This window comes from Ambystoma mexicanum, chromosome 1p, assembly GCF_040938575.1.
Source record: "Ambystoma mexicanum isolate Mex_15411 chromosome 1p, UKY_AmexF1_1, whole genome shotgun sequence".
NCBI lineage: Eukaryota > Metazoa > Chordata > Amphibia > Caudata > Ambystomatidae > Ambystoma > Ambystoma mexicanum.
In genome coordinates, this window is record NC_090921.1 from 305,161,504 (window position 1) to 305,184,998 (window position 23,495).

Below are 23,495 nucleotides of genomic sequence, written 5' to 3' on the forward strand. Positions count from 1 at the left end.
TCTTTACCCAAGAAAGAAGACCCAAGACAGAACCATTGTTGTCAGGGGGTACAACATGTGACCCATATATTCCTAAAGCAGAAAACATTCTGTTTAGAGGGATTCTCATATGTTTTCTTTGGGGCTTTCCCATGGGTGGGAATTGTATAGTGGCAGCATGCCATTAAATATTTGGGTATTATAGGATATTCATCCTCACAAAATGACAAATACTGTGCCTCTGCTAAGGGAGTCACCAATTCTCCCCAACAGCCATCTCCTCCCATGGGATCCTTCCTCATAATGCCACACCCATGATCTGGATCAGGTAGCAGTTGCCTTCCCCTGGCCAAATGCGAGGAGAATTTAGACTGGGGGGTGGGGGGGAATCAGTGATGGCTCTGCAGGATTCACCACAGGAATCTTTGATAAAAGGAAGCGTGAGTGTTATGTAGCTAGACTGGCATTTTAATGCAGCCAGTCTAGCCATTTCTTACTGTGGGTAACCATTTGGTAGTGAGTAATATTTAAAAAGGTAGCACTATCAGTGTTTATTACCTCGGTAGTCTGGCATTTTGGTGCAGCTTGTCGAGCCATGTCTTACTGTGGCATGAGATTTTGTATTGGGCATCTTTGATGAAGCAAAAATGATAAGTGTTGGCATTTTGATGCAGCCAGTTTTGACTTCTGTTCATATTGTGGCATGGCATTTTTAATAGTAAAGCTAACTGGAGTATGTTTTTCGTGGTGATAAGGCCATATATTGGCAGAACAAGCGTGGACCTGTTTTTTTTTTTATAGTACCACTATTAGCATTATGCTCAGAGCCAACAGGAATATGTTCTTATATGGGAATATGTGTGCATATTGGTGCAGCCAGCGTGGAAATGTTTTTATATTGGCATATACTGTGGGCAATGGCATCATGAAAATGTGTTGGGGAAATGCTCCTTTGCACCATTGGTGACTTGCATCTAACTATGGGGGTAAAGTGAGATTCCTAAAAACCAATTCTAAACCACCAAGGGTGCAGTTACTCCTTTCACCCTGTACTCGGCACCTGTAGGTGATACTTAATCTGTTAAATAGATTGTTCTCGACTATCACTGAGGAATGAGTGATATCTCTTTGCTAAACTGACTCTTTGACAGACAATTATTTAATGCTAAGCTGGAAGTGATGTATCTCCTGCTATATACCACATCAAACTACACGGAGTTAAAATGATGCATAGGGCATTTTTGCAATTGTTGACATGAATAAACTTTTTAGGATGTATATTAACTGGTTGCATCATCTTAAACCTACTATGAACATGCTTAATAAGACAGAATTTTTACCAGCTTGGTAAAATATAGGTATACTTAAACCATTTTGGCCTATTGACCCTTATTTAATGTGCCACCACCCCGCCCCCTAGTTTGCTCCCCCAATACTGATTTCTTGTGACGCCACTTGGAGGGAGCGACGAGTAAAGCAGCTGTTTCGAAGCATTTTGAGGGGACAATGTTCGGGTAGAGCATAACAGTGCTATGGCATCAGTTTGCTCAAAGTTTTGGGTGCTGAAGCAAAAGCCTTTGACTTTAGTTGGATTTGTGAAGTTCAGAATGGAAGCACACATCGAGGGACTAAGTGTATATGTTTAGGCAAAGGAGTCCCTCAATTTTGCTTGGTAATCAGAATGACGACATTGGTCATTCATGAACCCAGGAGGAATTGCAAATGTGAAAACAATGTCTTACTCCTTTGCGAGCAAGTATCAGTAAAACACATGGAATTAATTTCCCCTGCTTTTACCTGTAAAGGCTCCATACAAGGACCAAGCTGTCTTTGGCTCCTGACAAAAAGTGACTGCTGTCGTCTGTGAAACAGATGCATGTTAGATCCTGGTAGTGTCTGCTCAGGATGGCCAGTAGACTGCCAGAAGACACCTATGATGAGAAGAAATAAAATGTAGGACATGATACAAGTCATTCATAACGCACCTGTACACAAGTGATTCTAGGCGCGACAAGACAAGGATGGGGAGACAAAGGGAGGACAAAACCATCTTAAGATGCCTTGTGTCATTCAGATAGTGCAAGGTGGAAGGGGGAGGAGAAGTGCCAGGGTGAGGGTGGGAGAAGTTCAATAGGGCAAAGCTCAAGTAAGTGCCGCTGAGGTGGCCAGCTCTGATGAGTAAGTGCTAGGAGCAAGCGGACTGTAGGGTTGCAGATAGCCCTTCAGTGCGCTGTAAGCCCGAAAGCAGCATAAAGGACTACTGGTCTTGTAGGAGCCTGATGCCTATTAAGGTTCAGAGGGTGGCCAGGTAACCAGTTAGCACAGCATACAAGTACATCAGCAGGGGAGAGAAAGCAGAAGAAAAAAGTAAGGTCTTGAGTTGGTTCCGGAAACTTAGGTGGTCCTGCTCAAATTTGAAAGAGGCTGTTCCAGAGGAAGGTACCAGCCGAGGAGAGAGAGATCAACCCCCCCCCCCACTCTCTGCCTGGAGAAGCTTATGACCCTCGGAGAGTTAGAGGTTGATGAGCGTAGGGCTCGAGAAAAAAAGTGCTTAGGAAGGGAGAGTTGAATGTAGTGTGCTCCCTTGGCCCCAGAATGTCTTGTGGGCAATGCAGAGGGTCTTGAACTTGATCCTTGCATCCACCGAGAGCCAGTGGAGAGATTTCAGGGTTGGAGAGATACGATCCCTGGGCTGAGGTCAAGGACAAGTCTTGCAGTCCTGTTCTGGATTAGTTGGGGAGGGTGAAGAGTACAGGCATGTAGATTTAGAGAGAGGCTGTTGCAGTACACCAGCCTAGAGAGAACCAGGGCTCTGGAGACCGTGAGGAGGTGGAGCTAGTAGTGGGACTTCTTAGAGAGGTCCGTGATGTGTGGAGAGAGTGGAGTCGAAGAGGACACCAAGGTGTTTTGCCTCGCAGGAAGGCACAGGGAGAGGGCCAAAGCTAAAGAGGGAAAGCGGGAGAAGGGGTCCCAAAGGGAAGGATCTCAATCTTACTGGCATTAAGGCAAAGATCCTGGGAGGCGCACCATTCCTGAATCGTGGATAGACAGACGGGAATGAGCGAGAGAGAAGAGGAGGCTGAGGGGAGCCTGAAGGAGAGGCAAGTGTCATCCGCATAACACAAAGTTAGAAGAGAAGGTAGAGATGAGTTGAGCTATAGGTGCCAAGTAAAAGTTGAAAAGCCAGGGTGAGAGGTTGGAGCCATGGGGAACACCACATTCAACCAACATGTGTAACACGGTTCAGAAAGTCAGTCAATGGTTTAATTGCAAAGTCAGGGTTTGTAGAACTGGTATGGCGAATGCAGAAAAAAAAGACAGTTCAGTTTATGCTTGCAACACTACCAGCACACAAGAACGGATAAACAGACATTGATAGACGCCTCTAGAATCAGCAGCCAACGTCCCCAACCTTAAAATGGTTACACATTCAGCCTTCTGGCACTTTACGTAACCACACTTCCAAATCCTGGACTTGCAGTTTCGCTCTTGTCATTAAGACTGCGGACCTCGTTACTAGGTTGGCGGTAATCCCGTAACACTGATAACGCTGCTTGATATCCCGGTGCGATCCAGATATCACACGTGGCGTTGGATTGGTAAATCCCATTCCCATAGGACTCCATGGAAATCGGGACACTGAAGCACCGGCACTGCTGCCTACGAAGCTGGTGCATCCGTGAGACACATGCCGGTAGGGGCCCGATTTATTGGCAGGTCAGGCCTGCCGGTGCATCTGTGCCCCTACCAGCATTCTCGTAGTATGGCGGTCTGGAAAGAGTGCTGGTACTTTGCTACAGGGACCCTTATTTACAGACCGCCAAACTTAGGACCTATAATTAACAGTAAATTGCTCTTGGCTTTGAAGGAGGCAAAACATCCTCTGGGATTACTTCAGGCCAAGTATTGACCACATGCAAATTCATGTAGTGTAGGATTAAAACAGTTCTGAAAAAAGCAAGGTCACCTTTCTGATCAAAACCTAAAATTAGAAGAAACGCCCGAGTTATGCCATACCTCATCAGCTCTGCACACTGCAGGCTCTAACTGCCTGCATCCAATGCTGCACATCTCAAGCTCAGCATACTACGGTCTATATCCCAGGGTCAATTCATGAACCTTATAGCAGAGCAGAATGCAGGTTCTGGATCCACATGCTAATCCCTGGACTACTTCTGATCAGGGCGTTATTTCCTGTATAAATCCATGCAGAACTGGCCTTCGCACTGCTAATGCCTGGAATGAGTCAACAAAATGTAGCGCCCCCACTCCCAAACCCCATGCCCCTCGGTGTGGGGTGGTTGGGTATAAGAGGGTGGTGGGGTCACCAAATTAAATAGCGCACTGCTGCAAAACTAGCAGCAGTGCTGTATTTAATTAAGTGATAAACTCCTTGCTGGAGCGGGTAATTGCTTCAATAGTGCTGCTGCTGTAAAATAAGCATGGAACTGCCTTTGCCATGCTGGTTTGACAGCCGCAGCTCTAGCAAGGACAACGGAGCAAGGAGTTAATCCCTTAATTACAAACAGCGCTGCTGCTAAGTTTTGCAGCAGCGTTCTAATTTGGCGCCACACTCCCAGCTTCCCTCCCACCCCACATGCTGGTTTGACAGCCACCCCCTATTGTGATAAAATGCACCCTGCTCTCGTCAAGTGCCTGCAGTGCCTTCACCCACCGTGCCCGCTCAGGTGAGCCCTTGAAAGACACCCCCTCCCCTCCCAAGCTGATGTGGCGGGGCCCTAATGTTGGCCCCAAATCCATGGATGCCCACTGCTACCACTCTACCCCTACATACCTTCATATTGAACAGCTTGTATCCAGTGGCATACCGAGCAGGGAGGGCAGGGGGTCTTGCCCCCTCCAGTGGCTCTTTCAGTAGCCTGACCTGGACATTTAGGCTGGTGCCTGGGCACGATGATTCATTTTCCTCCTGGCAGCAGGACACCATGGCAAGTATGTGTTATTACTTGCCTGGTCTGGCATTTTGGGGCAGCCAGTCTAGCCCTTTCTTACTGTGGCATGGCTTTTGTTCTGGGCATTGTGAGGGGTCGGAAACGAGAGTCAGACGCAAGATATTCATCTTCTGAAATAAAGACATTTATTGAAACTGCATACTGGCCATATTCAAAGAGGAATTTCCCTACCTAAAAATCAAGAGAACAATCTATGCCAGATAGCCAGTAACTGAAAAGCAGTCCTTGTGTCCAAAAAAGACTATCCTGACACTTGCACTAAAACAAATCATGCATGGAATTGTCTTTTTCTTGATGTTAGCAAAAGTGTCCCAAAACCAAAATAGAATAATGAATCCACAAAAAAATGTTCTCCAAGGTAGAGCCGCCTGGATTCAGAGGGTGGATCCCTTTCCCTAGTGTCTTTAAATAGAGGTTCCATTTTAATTAACAGTTACTTTGTTTCATCACTGGACTCCCAAGTTCTTGTTTAAATCTCAAGTTTTGCAACAGTCGTTCTGGAAGATTTCCTTTAACTCTGCAGATTGCCTGGTGTCTTCGCTCAATCTCATCCACACTCAATCTCATCCAAGTGGCATACTCGCCTGCCAGAATTTCGTTCATGGTTCCTTTCAGATTCCCTGGTATACTCTCCTGCCAGGGATCTTTACATAACCTCAACTGCCTGGTGTACTTGTCTGCCAGGACTTCTCTTAATTGATTCACAGTTTATTGGTTATAAAGAAAAATGGTCTATACTGTGAGGTATTTGGTATATTTGCCTAGAGTAGAACTTGCTCAACCTCTCCCCCACACTGGCATCATACACCTGTATTGGATTGGGGTTTCTCTTGGTACTGTGTCTTGCCTGCATACAAACCTTCTTATTGGTTGTTGAATCAATACTTTATCTTGAATGGATTCAAATATTCTTCTTATGCTCTTTTCATCGTTAACAATCTTAAATTGATCAAATGCCGTCTGACGCGCTTGTCGAAATGTCCCAGGGGTCCCCATTTGCTCTGTGCAGACTCGATGGTCTCTTCCCACTTCCCCAACTGCCAGCGCCTTTGTGGAACAGGCGCTTCATTTGCTTTCCACCCTGGTGGACCCTGGAGGTCTCTCTGGCGTTCTGTACGGCTTGTGCGGCTCTGCGGTCACACATTGGCTTCCTCTCTCCGTTTGGACTGACAAATGTTTCTTCCATGTGTGGCCCGACTCCCAGGAGCTTCGGCGCAGCGCCTCGTGTCTCCACGGCATTTCCTGCTTGTCAGCGGCATCCCTCCTTCAGTCCCGGTAACCTTCTCTCTGTGTCTCTCATTCGCAAGCCTCCACCTGGGGTTTTCCGTTCTCTCCTGCACTGATCAACTTCTTAGTACTGTCACCATCTTTAAATGTCCTGCGCACTGTAGGCTTTGAAAAACAACTAGCCTGCACGTTGTACGTTGGGTACCTGTCCTCTTTGCCCACTCTCTCATCCTTCGCTTTGTCTCAGTACCAGAGTGATGATGGGAGTTGGAATCCATGGATGTGAAGGCACGCCCCTAAAGTCTCACACCAGAAAGAAATACAAACCTCTAGGAGACAAGGCAGAATATGCTCATGCAAGTGAAACAGGTATTTATTTCTAAAAAAATAGATGCATCAGCAAAAGAACTCTGCTGCCACAGAACGTTCGGCCAAAAAAATAATTTACAAGCAGAATCTTATAAGGAGACACAGCATCATAGGACACGTCATATACAGTGAAACTCTGCGTGGCTGGTTGGTGTGAACCTATAAATGGTCGGCCTGCTCCATAAGGGATGCCAGGCCATTGGTCTCAGTCCGTCCATCTGTCGGTCTTCCATCACGTGGGTTCTGCTAGGCTCATCATCAAGGTACCAAGGTCGAAGAAGCAATTAGCTACATTTGTGAACAATGCTACTATATCATTATACAGTGCACCTGGCAGGCTCAGGGACTGACACAGAAGGTGTTTCGAGGTTAAACTGACCCACAGTTACTTAACTTAATCCCGATCACGTCATCAGCTCCCAAGGCTTCCACCCTCGCTTTTGAACTATAATTTATCCCTCCCTGTACCTCACACTTTGAACTATGTCATTTATAATATAAAGGTGGGACGACTATACTCTCAGATCTTTTGGTTGATGGTCGGCAGACTGGGGTCAACTTGTATCTTGGAATTTAAGGGTCTCGGGATTAGGGCAGTTGTAGAGGCTATAACTTATATTTAAATGGGTGGGGGTCGGAGGACTGCTTTGGCCCGTTCGTGATAACACGTACACCAAGGCGCCAAGTTCCGTCTCGTGGCCTTGCAGGGCACATTTATTTTTTAACACAAACATATTGGCAACAACCTAAAACAAAGAAGGGTTCCTGTGGAAGTCAGTGGTTTGGGCCTCTTTCATCAGCGCTTGGGCCTATCCAGATTTCCCCTTCAGGCCCGCAGCCTGTGTCGAACACACTAAATACTGCATGGCCGTGCAGGCCCAGGCTTTGACTATGGCTACTGGTGTCTGCAAAATGGCATTCGCTTATATCTGTGCACTATGTCTAAATGTCTAAATTGCATACAATATTACGATTGTGTGGGTACTTTTAGGACGCCTCCCCCCCATGGTTTATTAAAGTTCTGTCAATGGGGCTCATCTCAACTTAAAGCACCTAGGGGGGTGGGATGGGTTTGCTCCCTTCCCAACATTGTCCCCTTTCGTTACTTCTACAGTAACGAACTCCCGCCCACGCATGCGCTCATTTTCTCCCTTCTCACTGCCTCCTCATATGGTGGGGTTCCCTTTTCTGGTGTCCAGGCCCTGTATACAAACCATAGACTCCTGACCGCGCATATCTCAAGCGTGCATGCCAAATAAATACATCCCCCTTCGCATGCTAGATCCACCCATACCTCCTTGTAATTCTCAGGCTCAGGGGCTGGAATAATGGTGCGATACAAACGGTTTACTTCATCTCCATAGGGGATGGGGACCACGTGAGGGATGCTATGGTCGGTCTGTATGCTATGGTCGGTCTGTATTTCACCATCTTTTGCACTGCAAGGTACCTTTGAAACCCCAATTGACACCATCATCATTGCGTTGTTAGACACTGCTTTGGCACAACACCGGAGGCCCATTTCACAGGTACAAATGATGACCAAGACGACCGCCATGACGGGCACCAGCATCTTCATGAAGGCACCCAACCAGGACAGGGCTCAATCGAATGCAACATCAAACCAGTCATTTCCTTGTATTCCTCCTCCTTTCTTCATGCAAACTCCTAGACCACGTACAGTCGCAATTATGTGAGATAATGACCCGTTCCCCGCTTCTTCAAGAAGCACGAACGTGCAGCAGGAATCACCAATTTTTCAGCATACGCCTCCTTCCATTGCCGTTAACATATCGAGGACGTAACAATTCTGTCTCGTCATCAGTCTGAGGGCTCGCAGCTCGACCTTTAGGATGTTGAACCCATGCTCGTTGTCATTTGCCAACTGAAGCAGTTCCCAGCACACAATTTGCATCCATTTTGCATTGGCCACTGCCTGCATGCCGGGTAGCAATAGTGAAGTGAAAAATGTTTCAGCTGAGCTGAAAAAAATCTGTACTTATCAGGGATTTCAGCGAGCAACACGGATGAGTCTCTATATAGGTAGATGTCTTCTTCCACCGCAGCTTCTCATATTGCCCTCTTCCGGGTAGGATGCGAAACTCTGATGACGGTAACTGGTTCTGTTCTTCAAACGCAGGAGAAAACGGCCAGGCTGTATTGGGTATTGGCCCCCCTTGCAAATGTTCTTCTGGGATTACCGATAGTGCCTAGTGCAGCGTTTCCAGCAAACAGTAGCCCCTCCATGATGGCGGGAGGTGCAAGTACGCTTATTGGCCGCAGACCTAGTAGTAATCCATCAGTGCCGCTGTGCCTCTTTTCAGGTCTGGAATCAGGAGTGTCGTATTTCACTGTTCGTTAGATTCAATAAAAATAGTTCCTTTGCTGTGGAAGTAAAATTCATGCGTTTCTTCTCGGTGCCCTTTCACTGGTTTTTCCATTGCTGCAATCCATGTCAACTTTGTAATATGCTCTGTCCAAATCTGCGCGCAGGTCGCTTACACTCGAGTCCGAACCTCCGCTTCATATTCTAGGAGGCCCTCCGCCATGCAGCTAAATGTGGTCTCTTGCCATCTGTTTATATATTTAAGTCCTTGGATCACCAGACATGGTTGTTGCAAGCATTTAATGTCTCAGATTATCGTTACATTGCAGGGGATCTGGATCCACGAGTTGTAGTTGCACAGAGTGTGCCTGTAAGGTGCCCTTAGACTCCACATAGCGCAAGATGAACCAGGCACTGTGCCTCTATGATTGGTACTTATTGTGGTACCAATACCTTGGGTGCGGGATTCGTGTCCATACGCAACAACTACCATTCGCTGTTTCTCTCCCAACAGCACTCCTCTCTTGCTCTTTTCTCTTATCCTTTTTATTCTCTTGTTTTGTTTCTATCCTCTTCCCCATCTTTGTGTGCCTTTTCTTTTACCCTTTAGGTGAAAACATGACAGTGCCGAGGTAGACTAACCGTGTCAGGTGCCCCCAAGAGGATTGTGTAATGTTTGGGGGTGCCCTGCGGACGTCTGAAAGATGTATCCAATAGCGAAGCTACTACACTTTTACTGCGAGGGGAGTTGAGAACACCACTTCATAGAGACCATGAAATCTGTGGTTATTCCATTGCAGAACAAAGCTCCTCACGTAGATAAGTTCTCCAGGCTTCAGCGGTTGGCTGGGCGGGGAGCCTGTCGCTGTCGTGTCTGCAGTGTCCGGTGCGTCTACTGGTCGGGGCAGTGCAATCTGTCTAAAGACACATTTAATTGCACGTGTTAGGCTTGTCAAATACTCATTAGTCACCTAAAACCGCTGCTACCCTATGGGCGTCTGATGCCCTCCTGACAGGGGATATGGGCGTGTTCATGCACCGACCAGTAACCACCACATGGGGCGATTAATGGTGGTCCCTGATGGGTTGTGTGCGTACACTGAAGAGGGCCAAGGGTAAGCAGTGCACCCAGTTCTTTCAACGTGGTGCAATGCTTTCATAGTTTGCTCGAGAAGCCTGATTTTCTCCACAACGCCTTTAGCCTGGGGGTGATTAATTTAACACAGCCAGTGTCTAATGCCCAATAGTGCTGTGAGCGCTTTAAAGAGCTCATTGACAAAAAGGGTGCAAATATCAGACCTCAGGACTACGTGCACACACCACATCAGGGGGAAAACCTCACAGACAAGAAATTTGGCTGCACTTTTGGCATCCGGTAGTGCACAAGGTCCTGCTTCGACCCACCGTGAAAAAGGGCAGACCACAACAATCAAGTACTAGGAACCATTGCAGCTCTCCCCCATTGTCCGCATAATCTATGTGCATCTCACGGAACAGCCCAGTAGGGCGGGGCAGAGTGCCTCGTAAAGTTCGTAACGTCATGCCTGTGCTGAAAGCTTGACACGTGGTGCAGTGTATGAGCATTTTAGTGAGGTGTTCCTGAATATTGGGCACAAACCAATCCTCTTATATGTCAGCTGCAATGTGTTGCTTTGAGCTGTGGGAGGGGAGGTGGAGTTGGTCGAAAGCTACCATTAACAACTCCTGTGGCATTACTGCTTTACCAGTACACTCCTGTCTCCACAACAAGTTAGTCGGGGTTAGCTTGCACACTCTTTTTACCCATAGTTCCTTCTCTTCATTTGGTGTTTTGCCTTGTAATTCAATAAGTTGTGTAATAGGCACTACTGTATATGGGGTTTTCTGCTGATTTGTAGGCGTGGTCACAACGTACTTAGCAGGTGTGGGTACCAGGAGATATGCTGCCATTTTGGCCGCAGCATCCACGGCAGCATTTCCAAGTTAATTTTAATCTGTGTTATTTATTGGTGTGGGCAGCACATTTAACGACCACCACTACAGAGGGTTGGGATAATGCCTAAATCAATGCATCTAGCAGTGCAGCATGTTGTACTGGGGAACCAAACCGTCAACTCTCCAGAAGCCCCTCGTTTTCTACTGTGACAGACTGGAATGCAATGTTGTCGTGCCGTATGCGGAGTCGGAATAAAAGGTCACGCGACACCTCTGACACCCACAACGCTTCAATGAGCACTATGAGCTCTGCTGCTTGGGCCGTGTAGTGCATCAGCAATCTTTTCATAATCAGTGTCTCATTCACCTGCCTCGAGGCTCACCACTGCAGTGCCCGTATGTCTCCGGCCCGTTTCTTGATCAATTGTTTCTGAACCGTCAACAAAGAGAAGCTGCGCCTCCTCCAATGGGCTGTCTCTTGCCTTGGGGATGTCATCTCCCTCCAATTCTTAAGTGACAGTCATTTGTTTCCAAGTCCTCTTCAGAACACATTTGTCAAAAAAGTGGCAGGGTTCGCTGTTTTGCATCGTACGATATGGATGTTTGGACTTGAAAGGATAATTTCATATGCTGAAGCTCTGTGTGGTCAGGGTAGATCTTGATCTCTCTAGAATGGCTAACATTGAGCGCTCCACATACAAAGTGACAGAACACCCCCATCACGATCGTGGATCATTTCTCGATCGCAAACACAGCGAGTGCTTGCTCGCACATAAACTGTCCTTAAATCACCGAGTCTAGGCTCCCACTTTAGTAGGCAATGGCTTGTGACACATTGTACTTTTCTGGGTCAATACTGAGGTCATAAATTGACCGTTAGAATGTGAAAATATGTAGAATTCCTGTGTGTAGTCTCGGGTGGTAAGAACCGGTGCTGTATATTATCACTGCCTTTAATTCACTGAACATTTTTTTTTATAATGTCCGCGGTGCACTCTAATTTGCTATCACTGTTCTGTGCTTCTTTGAGGGCCTGCAGGAGTGGCCTGGTATATGCTGCATAGTTTGAAATCCACGCTCTGCAATAGTTACATAACCCTAAAAATGTTTGCATGTCTTTCACTGTATGTTGGGGGGTGGGAGGGGGGTGGCGCGCACAGATTCTGCTCGATCTGGTATGATCCTTTTGCTGTTTGCTGATATTAAGTGTCCAAGATACAGCACTTCCTGCTGACAATACTGCAGTTTTGCCTGGCCAACCTTGTACCCCTTACGGGCCAATAGTTTGTGAGAAACCTGAAGGTGTCTCACCTGCTAGTCCCTGCGGATCAGTCATCCAGGTGGGCAGGAAACAGCCATCAATTTTGGATCCAGTTCCTGGGGGTGGACTAGTGCAGGTGGATCACCTGGTGAGGGGTTCTCAGGGAGTGGAAGTGGGACACCGGAGGGTGAGATGCAGTATCCCCTACCTTGTAACACCTTTCCAACACCTTTCCCCTATTCTACCAGGTAGGATACCTAGAAACTCGGCCTCCACAACCCCCCTTTCCCAACACACACACTTTTTCACAGACCGCTCAATGAGAGGGACTAACGCCCCCAGCCGTATACCTGACATGTCCCAACACAAGGGTCAGGCACAGTCCGGCAATTTCTGACAACTACACACACCTGAATTCCATCACACTTCCCCCACATGGATAAAAAGGCATAGCACGAAAGCACACTCTGAGAAAGGAAAAAAACACACGAGGAAGCAGCAGTTCAGAGATGCCAGTTTAATACGAGAAGAAAGATGGCAAGACCAGAAAGGGTCGCAAGGAGGGAATTGCCCATGGCCTTTTCAGAGTAAGAAAAGCGCTACTTTCAAGAGCCCTCAAGACTGACAAACATAAGACCGGGAATTAAAGCTGAAAAAAGGGGCATTGTGTGTCGAAGGTACCCGTGGCTCTCCCGCATCGATAGCCAAGGTGGGAAGGAGCGATTGCAGCCGTGGTAGTGTCCTTGGCTCCTACAACAAAGACGCTCCGGTAAAGTCAGCATGGCCGGTGAGACAGGGAGACTGATAGCAGACCAGTCTGTGTTAGAACCCAGGTTGCAAGCGACAACATTGTATGAAGAAACCTGCAAAGAACAGAGGTTAAGGCTTCACTTTTGAAACCAAGGTAGATGCCATATACAGAGGGGTCTGGCGCAACATGGGTGCTCATTCATAGGTCCCGTTAGGCATCCAACTGAGCATAAAATTGTCAACTGTGAAATAGAATTGGTCCTGCAACGGGTCAAGCCAAACCCTGTGCATATTTGCAAGTCTTTGATAGCTAACACGGACTGAGTCCAGCTGAGGGAGACTAATTGTGTAAAGGATCTGAGGCCTGGCTGAGGGGGATCGAGGGTGAAGAGTGGATCACCCGACTTGAATACTTGGAAAGGAACTTTTTGGTACATCAAACCCTCTGGATCAAGAGGCTTTTGATAACTTACTGATGCTTGTAATAGAACCGAGTCCTCGTGGCAAAGAAGCCCAAGAGTGTGCTATGCTCGAGTGAACCGCCTTGTCCTGTACTGAAAACGTAGGGAACGGAGGCCAACAGCCTGAAAATCCTGACTTTATTTTTTATGAACATTACCCCACACTATTTGTAACTTAGCAGTAAGGATTGGCAATAGGTTTTTTAGTATAGGCCCTTTTATTTTGACTAGACTACTATAGGACTGCATTATTATTTGATGGTTATAGCTTGCGCCCATCTTAGATATAGGTTTAGATGTAGACGTTTATCACACCCTTGATAAAGTTGAATAAACACCCTTGAACTGTGGTCACTTGTGTCTGTCTTACTTTGATACCATGCCTTCCTTGCATAGGAGTGTGATTAAGTCCCTTCCGGCAGTGCTGCTCACTGTCACTTCATACTAGCAAATCGTCCACATACTGGATGATCGTACTAGATACTTGAATGTTTCCTAAGCCAGCGTGCAATATTCTATTCAAAATGCTTGGGCTCCTGCAGTACCCCTGAGGCAAACTAGTGTTCAAAACGCCTTCCGCCATCGGTAAACGCGGTCAGATACTGCAAATTGGGGTGCAAAGGTAACAAAAAGAAGGCGATTTTTAGATCCACCACTGTAAAGTGGGTCGCCTCCTTGGGGATACTAGATAGAATGGTGGCGGGTTCGGTACCACAGGAAAGTCCTCGTGTACCACGTCGTTTAGGGGGCGTAAATCCTGGATCATCCTCCAATTGCCCTCTGTTGCCTTTTTCACAGGATAAATCTGTGTTACATGGGGATGCGGATGGCACTATTATACTTTGATCGAGCAGGGCCTGTATCGTGTGCGATTCCCTCTTCTGCTTCTCTTGATAGTGGGTACTGTTTCACCCAGGGTGGCACTGCCCCTACTTTCAGTGTTGTATACTGGGGTTACTTCCTGTAAAAGCCAGACATGTGGATTGGTGGTCCACAACTGCTCGGGAAAATATTTTAAGTCTGCGGGCCACAACGGCCATTGCACTCTTCGATTCTGTTCCATAATTTCACAGGGGATACAAATCTCCAGTATTATCTCTCCATCACTCATTATTTTTGAACAATTCTGCATGTCATCTCCTTCAGAGGAACAGTGGGGTCAATGAAAAGCACTGTACGCCACTCGCACTCATCCAGTCTGTCCCTAGCACGATCACTCTTCACCGACACTACCAACAACCCTGGCAGGTCTAGGGACAATATTGTGCCCACCACCAACTCCGGGAACACCACAGGGCAAAAGATGAAATCTGTCGGCACTCTCCAACAGCTCTTGGCAATTTGCGGCCCCGCCTCAACAAGTACTGTTATTCCGTAGATTAACATGTCTGGGTCTACTGGTATTCCACGGACCACTACCTCCCCTGCCATTGCATGTATCACCATCATTGGTCTTATTGCACACATTCCTTGCATGGCGTAAACAATGCTGTGATCCGTGAATTAAATAGTCATGTTCAACTTGCTGAGCAAGTCCCTTCCCAACAGGTTGACGGGAGAACTTTCAGAATACAATAAGGTAGCACGCATCACTCTCCCTCCCACCTTTAAGTCCAGCTCTTCAGTGTATGGAAAGAACAAGTTACTTACCTGTAACTGTTGTTCTCCAGCATGGGTCTGGCATGGATTCACATGCTCATGAATATTCCCCGTCGTCAGGCTGGGAGTCCTCGGTAAAGAAAAAATCTGTTTGTTTCATTTCTGAACTGCGTTTCTCCCAACAACCAATCACTGAGCTCTGGGTCATACTGCCCCCAGGAATGACTGCCCTCTACCCAAGAGCCTCCTCTGGCAGCAATCTTCAAATTTGGTAGCATGTCAAGTGGCAGTAGGACCAAGAGAAGAGCCGTAGTGGGGCAGGCAGGAGGGTTCACAAGCGAATCGACGCCAGACCTTTGCTGGAGAACAACAGCAACAGGTAAGTAACTTGTTCCTTCTCCAGCATGGGGTCTGGTATGGATTAACATGCTCATGAATAAAGAATACATAGCAGTACACACGTGTACAACCACGGGAGGTGGCAAAGCTCAACATAAGGATCTCTTACCTGCTCACCAGGCTCACCTTCAAGCGAACAGGTTGCGCAGCGCTGCTTGGCCGACTCATCCCTGGAATCCCGGTCGATGCAGTAGAATTTCGTGAAGGTGTGCGTCGACCTCCACGTCGCAGCTCTTCAGATGTCCAGCAGGGGCACCACAGACCGGAATGCTGTTGTAGCAGCAATCGCTCTGGCGGAAAGTGCTCTCGGACGGCCAGGCAGCAGTCGGTTTGCCAACCGCTGACTGAGTGATACAGCCGGAGGGCCACCTGGAAATGGAAGAGTTGGAGAGGGCCTTCCCATGGTTCAAAGGGCCAAAGTTTGCAAAAAGTTGCGACGTCTTTTGGAAACTCTGTGCGGTCCACATAGAACTTCAGCACTCTAGCCACAGCCAGTGAGTGCAAAGTCCTTTCAGCCAGTGATGAAGGACTCAGAAAACACACAGGTAACACCAAGGGCTCGTTTAGATGAAAGTCCGACGGCACCTTGGGCATGAAGGATGGGTGCGTCCTCAGCAACACCCTCATATTGTGAAAAGTCAAGTAAATTGGTTTACAGGACAGGCCCTGAATTTCACCCACCTGTTGTGCAGAGGTGATGGCCACGAGGAATGCTGTCTTCCACAATAAGAACTTCAGTGGAACTGTCTGCATATGTTCGAATGGCGGGCCCATGAGCCTAGTCAGCACCACATTGAGTTCCCACGCCGGGGCTGGAGCCTCCACCGGCGGGAATAAACTGAACAGTCCTTTGACAAACTTCTTAACCAGACGGTGCGTCCATAACGATGACCGTCCCAGAGATTTGGTGTAGCTGGAGATAGCCACCAGATGAACTTTGATGGAGGCATGGGCCACTCTTGCTTTGGCTAACGACAGCAAATACGGTAGTACCTACGGAGCCGAGATTCAGAGGGTCGATCTTCTGTGCACAGCACCAAACGGCGAATCTCTTCCATTTATGTCCGCAGCATTTTAGAGTAGACGACGCCCTGGCCTTGGCAAGCACCTCCTTGCAGTCCACTGGGAGATCGTAGCCCCCGAACAACGCTGCAGGAGCCAGGCTCTCAGGTTCAGCAATCCTGGGTCGTGGTGCAGAATTGCGCCACCTTCCTGGCGAGAAGATCTGCGACCACCGGAAGCTTGACTGGAGGGGACATTGACATACTGAGAAGGTCCGGGTACCAGATTTGCCTCGGCCACGCCAGTGTGACAAGGATCATCCTGCACCGTCTGAGCTGATTGATGAGTCGAAGAGGCAATGGCAATGGAGGGAACGTATACAGAAACAGGCCATCACAGGGGAATGAGAATGCGTCCTTCACCCTCCCCGTCTGGGGAAAACTGCTGGCGAACCTCCAGCACTTGGTGTTGGTCACCGTCGCAAACAGATCGATCTTGGGATAGCCCCATCTGCGGAACAGGAGATCCACTTGGTCATGCTGAATTTCCAACTCGTGGCACGAGCGTAGCTCCCTGCTGAGAGTCAGCGACTGCGTTCTTCACTTCTGCCAGATAAATGGAATGAGGACCATCCTCTGGGTGACGGCCCAGTGCCACAGGTCCTGCGCCCCTTGAGAGTTCTGGGCATCTGGTGACCCCCTGCTTCCTGATGTAAAACATTGTGGTGGTATTGTCCGTGAAGACCAGCAGGACTGAAAATTGAGAGCCTAAAAACACTGCTCAAAGCTCCAGCACACTGGTGTGCAACGACTTCTCCTCCGGCAGCCACAGGCATCTGGTGTGGAGACTTCCGGTGTGAGCTCCCCATCCTTCCAGGGAGGCATCCGTCGTGACCGTCTCCTGGTATGGCAGGGTCTGGAAATCCATGCCTCCGGACAGATGAGTGCACTCCCCACCACCTTATCACTCTACGAAGCCCTCAACGAGTGTGATCTTGTTCTGAAAGCTCCCCGACACTTGTATCCAACAGTCGTTAAGGAACTCCTGTAATGGATGCATCTGTAGCCTGCAGAGTCAAATTAGATAGATGCATGACGACATCATGTCGAGTAGAGACTTGATGGCCCTCACTGTGGCGATCTTCAGTGCTAAAAGCTGTTGCACCATGCCCCAGATGGCCGCTATCCGTTCTTCTGACGGTGACGCCAGGCACAACACTGTGTTGAGGCGGGATCCCAGAAAGGACTTTGCATAATTCACCAAGAACCCCAGATCCGTCAGTAGGCGGACGGTCCTCACCATGTGGTCGACAGCGATGTCCTTTGAACTGGCCCGGATGAGCCAGTCGTCCAAGTAAGGGTAGACGTGGATCCCTTGCAGTCACAGCTGTGCCGCCACTGGCACCAGGTGAAGACCCATGGCGCTGGCTTCAGTCCGTAGGGAAGGGCCTTGAACTGAATGCTACCCCTGGACAACGAAGCGCAGAAACGTGCAGGGTCCCTTGTGAATTGGGATGTAGAAGTATGCATCCTCCAAGTCTAGCAACGACAAAGTCTCCCTCTTTGAGTTGCCCGAGCAAGTGCTGAAGAGGGAACATGCAGAACTTTTGAGACTTGATGTACTTGTTCAGTCAGTCGGAGGTCGATGATGGGCCTTCAGCCACGGTCTTCTTTTTCACGAGGAAGTACCTTGGGTATACGCCAGAGCCCAGGAGCCTCTTTGGGACGATCTCTACCGTGCCTTTCCTGAGCATGGCCCGAACCTCCAGTAGCAGCTGAGGGATGTGGTTTTCCTGCCGGGCCACAGGTGGAATTCGGGGACACTTCCATTGAAATTCCAAGGTGTGTCCGTAGGCGAGAGCATCCAGCACACAAAGGTCAGTGGCGATGGTCTTCAACACGCTAAGTTCGCCAGCCGGCCTCCCACCGGGGTGCAAGGGTTGGGGCCCGTAGCCACGGCCGGTTCAATCCTGCCTGGATGTTGAAGGGCTGCCCTGGGGCCCCTGTCGACGACGTCCTCCTCCGAAGACCTTGGAACGGCCCCTGCTGGTTTCCTGGGCTGAGGAACGGAGGGCTGGTGGTAGGAAGAACTCCCACCGAAACAGTCAGACGATCCTTGGGACTTGCCTCTTGAGGGCCGAAAGAACAGCCGTCGCTGTTGGAGTGCCTAGAGCACGTGCCGCCTTGGTGTCTGCCTTGATGGCCTGTAGAGACTCATCTACGGCCTTCCCAAAGAGGTTGTCTCTGTCAAAGGGCATGTCCAACACCCTCGTCTGCACCTCCCGACAAGTTGATGGCCTTGATCCAGCCACGATTGCCAAAGGCAAACGCTGTTGCCCATCTGGCAGAACCCCGCGTCGGCGTTGTCCGTGGCCACCGTGATGGCATGGTCCAACGCCACCTCGCCTTCCTGCAGAATTTCCAACCCTTCCTCGGGGAGGAAGTCCAGGATGGGAGCAATCTTGAACCATATCTCTCGGTCGTATCGTGTTACGATGGCGAGGGCGTTGGCGGTCTTGATGGTAGCGGCGGCAGAGTAGATATCCCGTCGTCCCATGGCATCTAATTTCTTCCCCTCACTGTCCGGAGGGGTGGACGCTGCCGAGAAAGAAGCGCCCAATGACTTCTTGCCTCAGCCGATACTACACAGTCGCCGCAAGCACTTGGGTGCAGAGTCAGGCACCCTGTACTTCTTCTCAAGGCAATACCTTTTTTAGCCGGGGCCTTAGAAGGGTTCTTCATGAGGGACAAGCCTTCGTCCTAGGGCGTCCTTCACAAGAGACGCCACTACCCTCTCGATGGAAGGCTGCGCCTTCGCCGGGTGTACCTGGACCTTCACAGTCAGGACCAGTCCCTTGTCCTGCTTGGGCGTCACGGACGCCTTGTCCTGCTTGGCCTTCTCCTTAAGGGGAGGGTAGCCCCGATCCCCCCCTTGGCCTTCTCTGGCAGGTCGGTCTTGGTCTTCTCCTCGAGTTTGCCCGGATGGTCTGACTTCCTCTTGGCCGACAATACTGGACGCAGACTGGTGACCGAAGACTCTGGAGCCGGCTCTCCTGGGGGCAGTGGACTTGCAGTGCTTAGCCTTCTGTTGGACCCCTGTGGGAGGGGCCCCTCAAAAGGTCTTAGAAGCCCACTCAGCTTTCTTGGAACTTGGGGAGGCATGCTCCTGGGAACCACCCAGAGAAGGGGTCTTGGCCTGTAGCCACTCCCTGAGCCGCCTATGCAGATCCTTCAGCGTGCGAGGGGGCATCTCCTGGCAAAACGCACAATCTTCCTCCTTCAGCGCGGGGTACAAGCTGTAAAGGCACTGGGAATGGCTGTTGTCTGAGAAGACATTCCGTAAGATGCAGTCAGAGCAAAGCTTGAAAAGCGGGGTTGAATCCTCCTCAGACATGGTCCACGCGGCGTAGGCCTGAAAAATTATCCACGAAGAAACTAGATGAAAACCACCCTTTAGTGGCACTGAAGAATCCGAAAAAACAGGTCCCTGTTAATCGTAAGGTTGCTAAATGGAGCAGAAGGCTCAATTGACCGAAGAATAGAGTTAACTCTTCCAAAAAGTGAAAAAATGCAGTAAAACGTCCAGAGCTAAACACGAGGATTCCCAACACTTGACCGTGCGGTAAAAATCTGAAGATGGCTGGCAGAGGAGGGGCTTAGGTAGAGGGCAGTCATTGGCTGGGGGCAGTATGACCCAAAGCTCAGTGATTGGTTGTTAGGAGAAAGAGTTCAGAAATGAAACAAACTGATTTTTTCTTTCTTTGCCGAGGATTCCCAGCCTGACATCGGGGAATATTCATGAGCATGTGAATCCATGCCAGACCCCATGCTGGAGAACCATAGAAATAGCCCCAGAGAAGCCCCGCGTGCCCAGAGTTTTGCCGATAGCGTGAAGTCCCCCTCACTGATGCACGATTTTCGTTGCACCCGGTTCGACCATAAAAATTAATGACATGCATTACACAACGTAATAGCATTTCTGATGATTGTATCTGCTTAGATTCACATGCTGTGCATATAGTCTGACATCCAGTGGTAACCGCAGAGTATTGCATCTCGTCTTTCGAGGATCGAAAGAAGACGTTGACACGGGCGTGCCTGTAACACTATCCCCAACGTGACGTGTAGTATACCCAAAATCCCCCACGCGTCAAGGTCCCTCCGATTTCATTTTTTCTGCCACGAGGGAGCCTAATGAGTATCGTGAGCGAGTACATAAAAGAGAGAAAGTAGTAAGACGTCTATGTTCCTTCCACCCGAGCGGGGAGGAAGGGTGGGCGCATGTGAATCTAAGCAGATGCATGTCTTCTGATGCTTGTTAATAAGCTTAGAATCAAATGTGTGCATAGACTAGCGAGCAGTACCTGGAGTTGGAGGTGGGTTGTGAGAAGGAACAGTAGTGAAAAGATGACTTAGTACTGCTTGTCCCATTTGAGAATCAGACCTAGAATGAGTCTTTAGGCAATAGTGTTTTGTAAAAGTGTGTACAGAACTCCAGGTTGCCGCTTTGCAAATGGACTCTAGGGGAACATTTGCAATGAAAGCTATGGAAGCCCCAATGCCTCCAATAGAATGTGCTCTAGGCTTGAAGGGCAGTTCTCTCTTAGCAAGAGTGTAACAGAGTGTGATGAATTTGACAATCCACCTTGCAATGGCTGTTTTAGAGACAGAATCCCCTTCTCTACCAGCTGCCACTAAAACGCAAAACTGGTTCGTTTTTCTCAACAGTTTAGTCTTTTCCAGACTGCTCTGCGCACATCCAATGGGTGTAGGCTTCTTTCGTCCACGTTAGTGAGGTTCTGGAAGAAGGTAGGCAGTTCTATCGATTGGTTCACATGGAACTTGGAAATAAACGTAGGCACAAATTGAGGGCGAGTGCGCAGAACCACCTTATCTCTGAACTGTAACAAAAGGGTTTAGTACTGAAAGGGCCTGTAGTTCACTAACCCTTCTAATGGAAGTAATAGCCACTAGGAAGGCTGTCTTATAGGTAAGATCCTTGAGGCTTGCCGTATGCATAGGCTCAAAGGGGGACCCCATGAGCCTGGTCAATACCACATTCAGGTCCCATCCGGGAGCCGGGTTAGAAATGGGGGGGATGAATCCTCTTTACCCCTTCCATGAAAGCCTTAACAACTGGTACTTTCCACCATGACACCTCCTGTTGTGACGTAGTGTAGGCTGAAAGAGCAGCTAAGTGAACCTTCAGGGAATTAAAATCCAGGCCTGAGTCTAGTGAGTCAGGTACAATACAATGTGAGTAGGAGAGCAGTCCGTGGGATTGACGCCTTTGGCATTGCACCAGATAAGGCACCTCTATTTACTATTAGCAATATTGGGTGTTAGGTTTTCTTGCCTCCCCGACTATGTCCATGCATCTCCCCGAGTATGTCCATGCATCTCCCCGAGTATGTCCATGCATCTCCCCAAGTATGTCCATGCATCTCCCCAAGTATGTCCATGCATCTCCCCAAGTATGTCCGAACTCCATGACTTCAGGAGCCAGGCCGCTAAATGTAGGGTTTGCGGGCATGAGTGAAGCATTTCTCCCTTGTCCTGAGATAACATGTTGTACAGACAAGGCAGTTTCATTGAAGGAGAGAGGGACATCTCCATCAGACGAGAGAACCAGGGTTAGCGGGCACACATGGAGGCCACCAATATCATGATCACTGGTTCTTGGTGCATCCTTGCACAATCTTGTTGAGTAGGGGAGTCGGAGGGGAGCGTAAACAAATTTCCCTGACCATGCTATCCAGAGTCTGTTCACCTTGGAGCTGTTCTTGGGGTACCTGAAGGCGTGACCTAGGCATTTGGCGTTCAGAGTTGCGAACAAGTTGATCTCTGGGAAGCCCCACTGCACGAAAACGTTGGAGACCAAGTCTTCGTGTAGCCACCATTCGTATTCTACGGGAAGTCTCTGCTGAGCACATCCACCAGAAGATTGAGTTCCCCTGGAACGTGTTGGGACAACAGAAACATCTGGTTTTTGAGAGCCCATATCCAAATGTTCTGGGACAGCTTGGATAAGTTCCCCCTTGTTTGTTCAGATAATACATGGCCGTGGTGCTGTCTGTTAGAACCAGGACTGTCTTCCCCTGTAACTGAGTCTGAAAAGCTTTTAGTTCTTTGAATACCGCTAATAGCTCCAACAGATTTATGTAGTTGGACGCTACATCCGGGGACCACACTCAGTGCGTTGTCTGCTGAAGCAGGTGAGGCCCCACCCCCATGAGAGATGAGACTGTCCTGAGAGTGGCTTCTACTGCGGGGGTGGTGAAAGTTTTCCCCTTCAAGGGGTTGTCCCTCTCGACCACCACTGCAGAGAGAGAACGTGGGCTGGCGAGACAACTACCAGATCTTCCCATTGTCCGCTGGCCTGGCACCACTGGCTGTTGAGCCACTCTTGCATGGGACGCATGCGCAGACATGCGTGAGGAACCAAGTAAATACATGACGCCATCATCCCTAGCAGCCGCATGGCCTTGCGTACCGTCACTTCCCGACTGGCTACATACTGAGGGATCTGAAACAGCTTGGAGGAGAAGGTGAGGCCGTCCCTCGTTCGAATTAGAGCCTCTAGAAACTGTTTGACTTGACTGGGGTCTAAGCTGTATTTTTTCACGATGGAGAAACCCAGACTGAATAAGGACTATTGTCTTTTGAGTGTTGAGACAGTCGTCGAGGTAAGGGTAAACTGGGACAGATTGTCCGCACAGGTGAGCTGCTGCTACTGCCAGTACCTTTGTAAACACTGTTCGTGCTGAGGCAATGCTGAAGAGGAGTACTTTGAACTGATAGTGCTTGTCCTCCATCATGAATCTTAGGTATTTTTTGTGCGCTGGCAACATTGAAATATGAAAGTATGCATCTTTATAGCCAGTGTTGCCATGTAATTTCCCTGTTTCAGCAGCGAGATTACTTCTTGTAAAGACTTTTGAGGTTTGACAAATTTGCTCACTGGACGTAAGTTTAGTACAGGGCGGATGGTGAGATCCTTTTTGGGTACAAGGAGGTACACTGAATAAATACACTTGTTTACCTGTAGAATCGGTACGATTTCTATGGCGCCCTTTTCTTGAAGGTTCTCCACCTCTTGCAGAAGGATGCACAGGTGTTCCCGAGTCAGGCGCAGTGATTTTGGTGGTCTGAACTGAGGTGATCAGCAAAATTCTATGCAGTACCCGTGGGCCACGGTCTTGAGTACCCACTGGTCCGTCGTTATCCCCTCCCATG

At 48.9% G+C, this 23,495-nt stretch overlaps 1 protein-coding gene across 1 annotated transcript in view; it reads right to left on the bottom strand.

The window, feature by feature from the left end:
• WDR18 (WD repeat domain 18) overlaps nt 1–23,495 on the bottom strand; it is a 487,280-nt gene that overhangs the window by 280,929 nt on the left and 182,856 nt on the right. Inside the window, exon 3 of the mRNA XM_069647517.1 lies at nt 1,777–1,910. Within this exon, the coding sequence (XP_069503618.1) occupies nt 1,777–1,910 (134 nt within the window). The remainder of the gene's footprint in view (nt 1–1,776; nt 1,911–23,495) is intronic.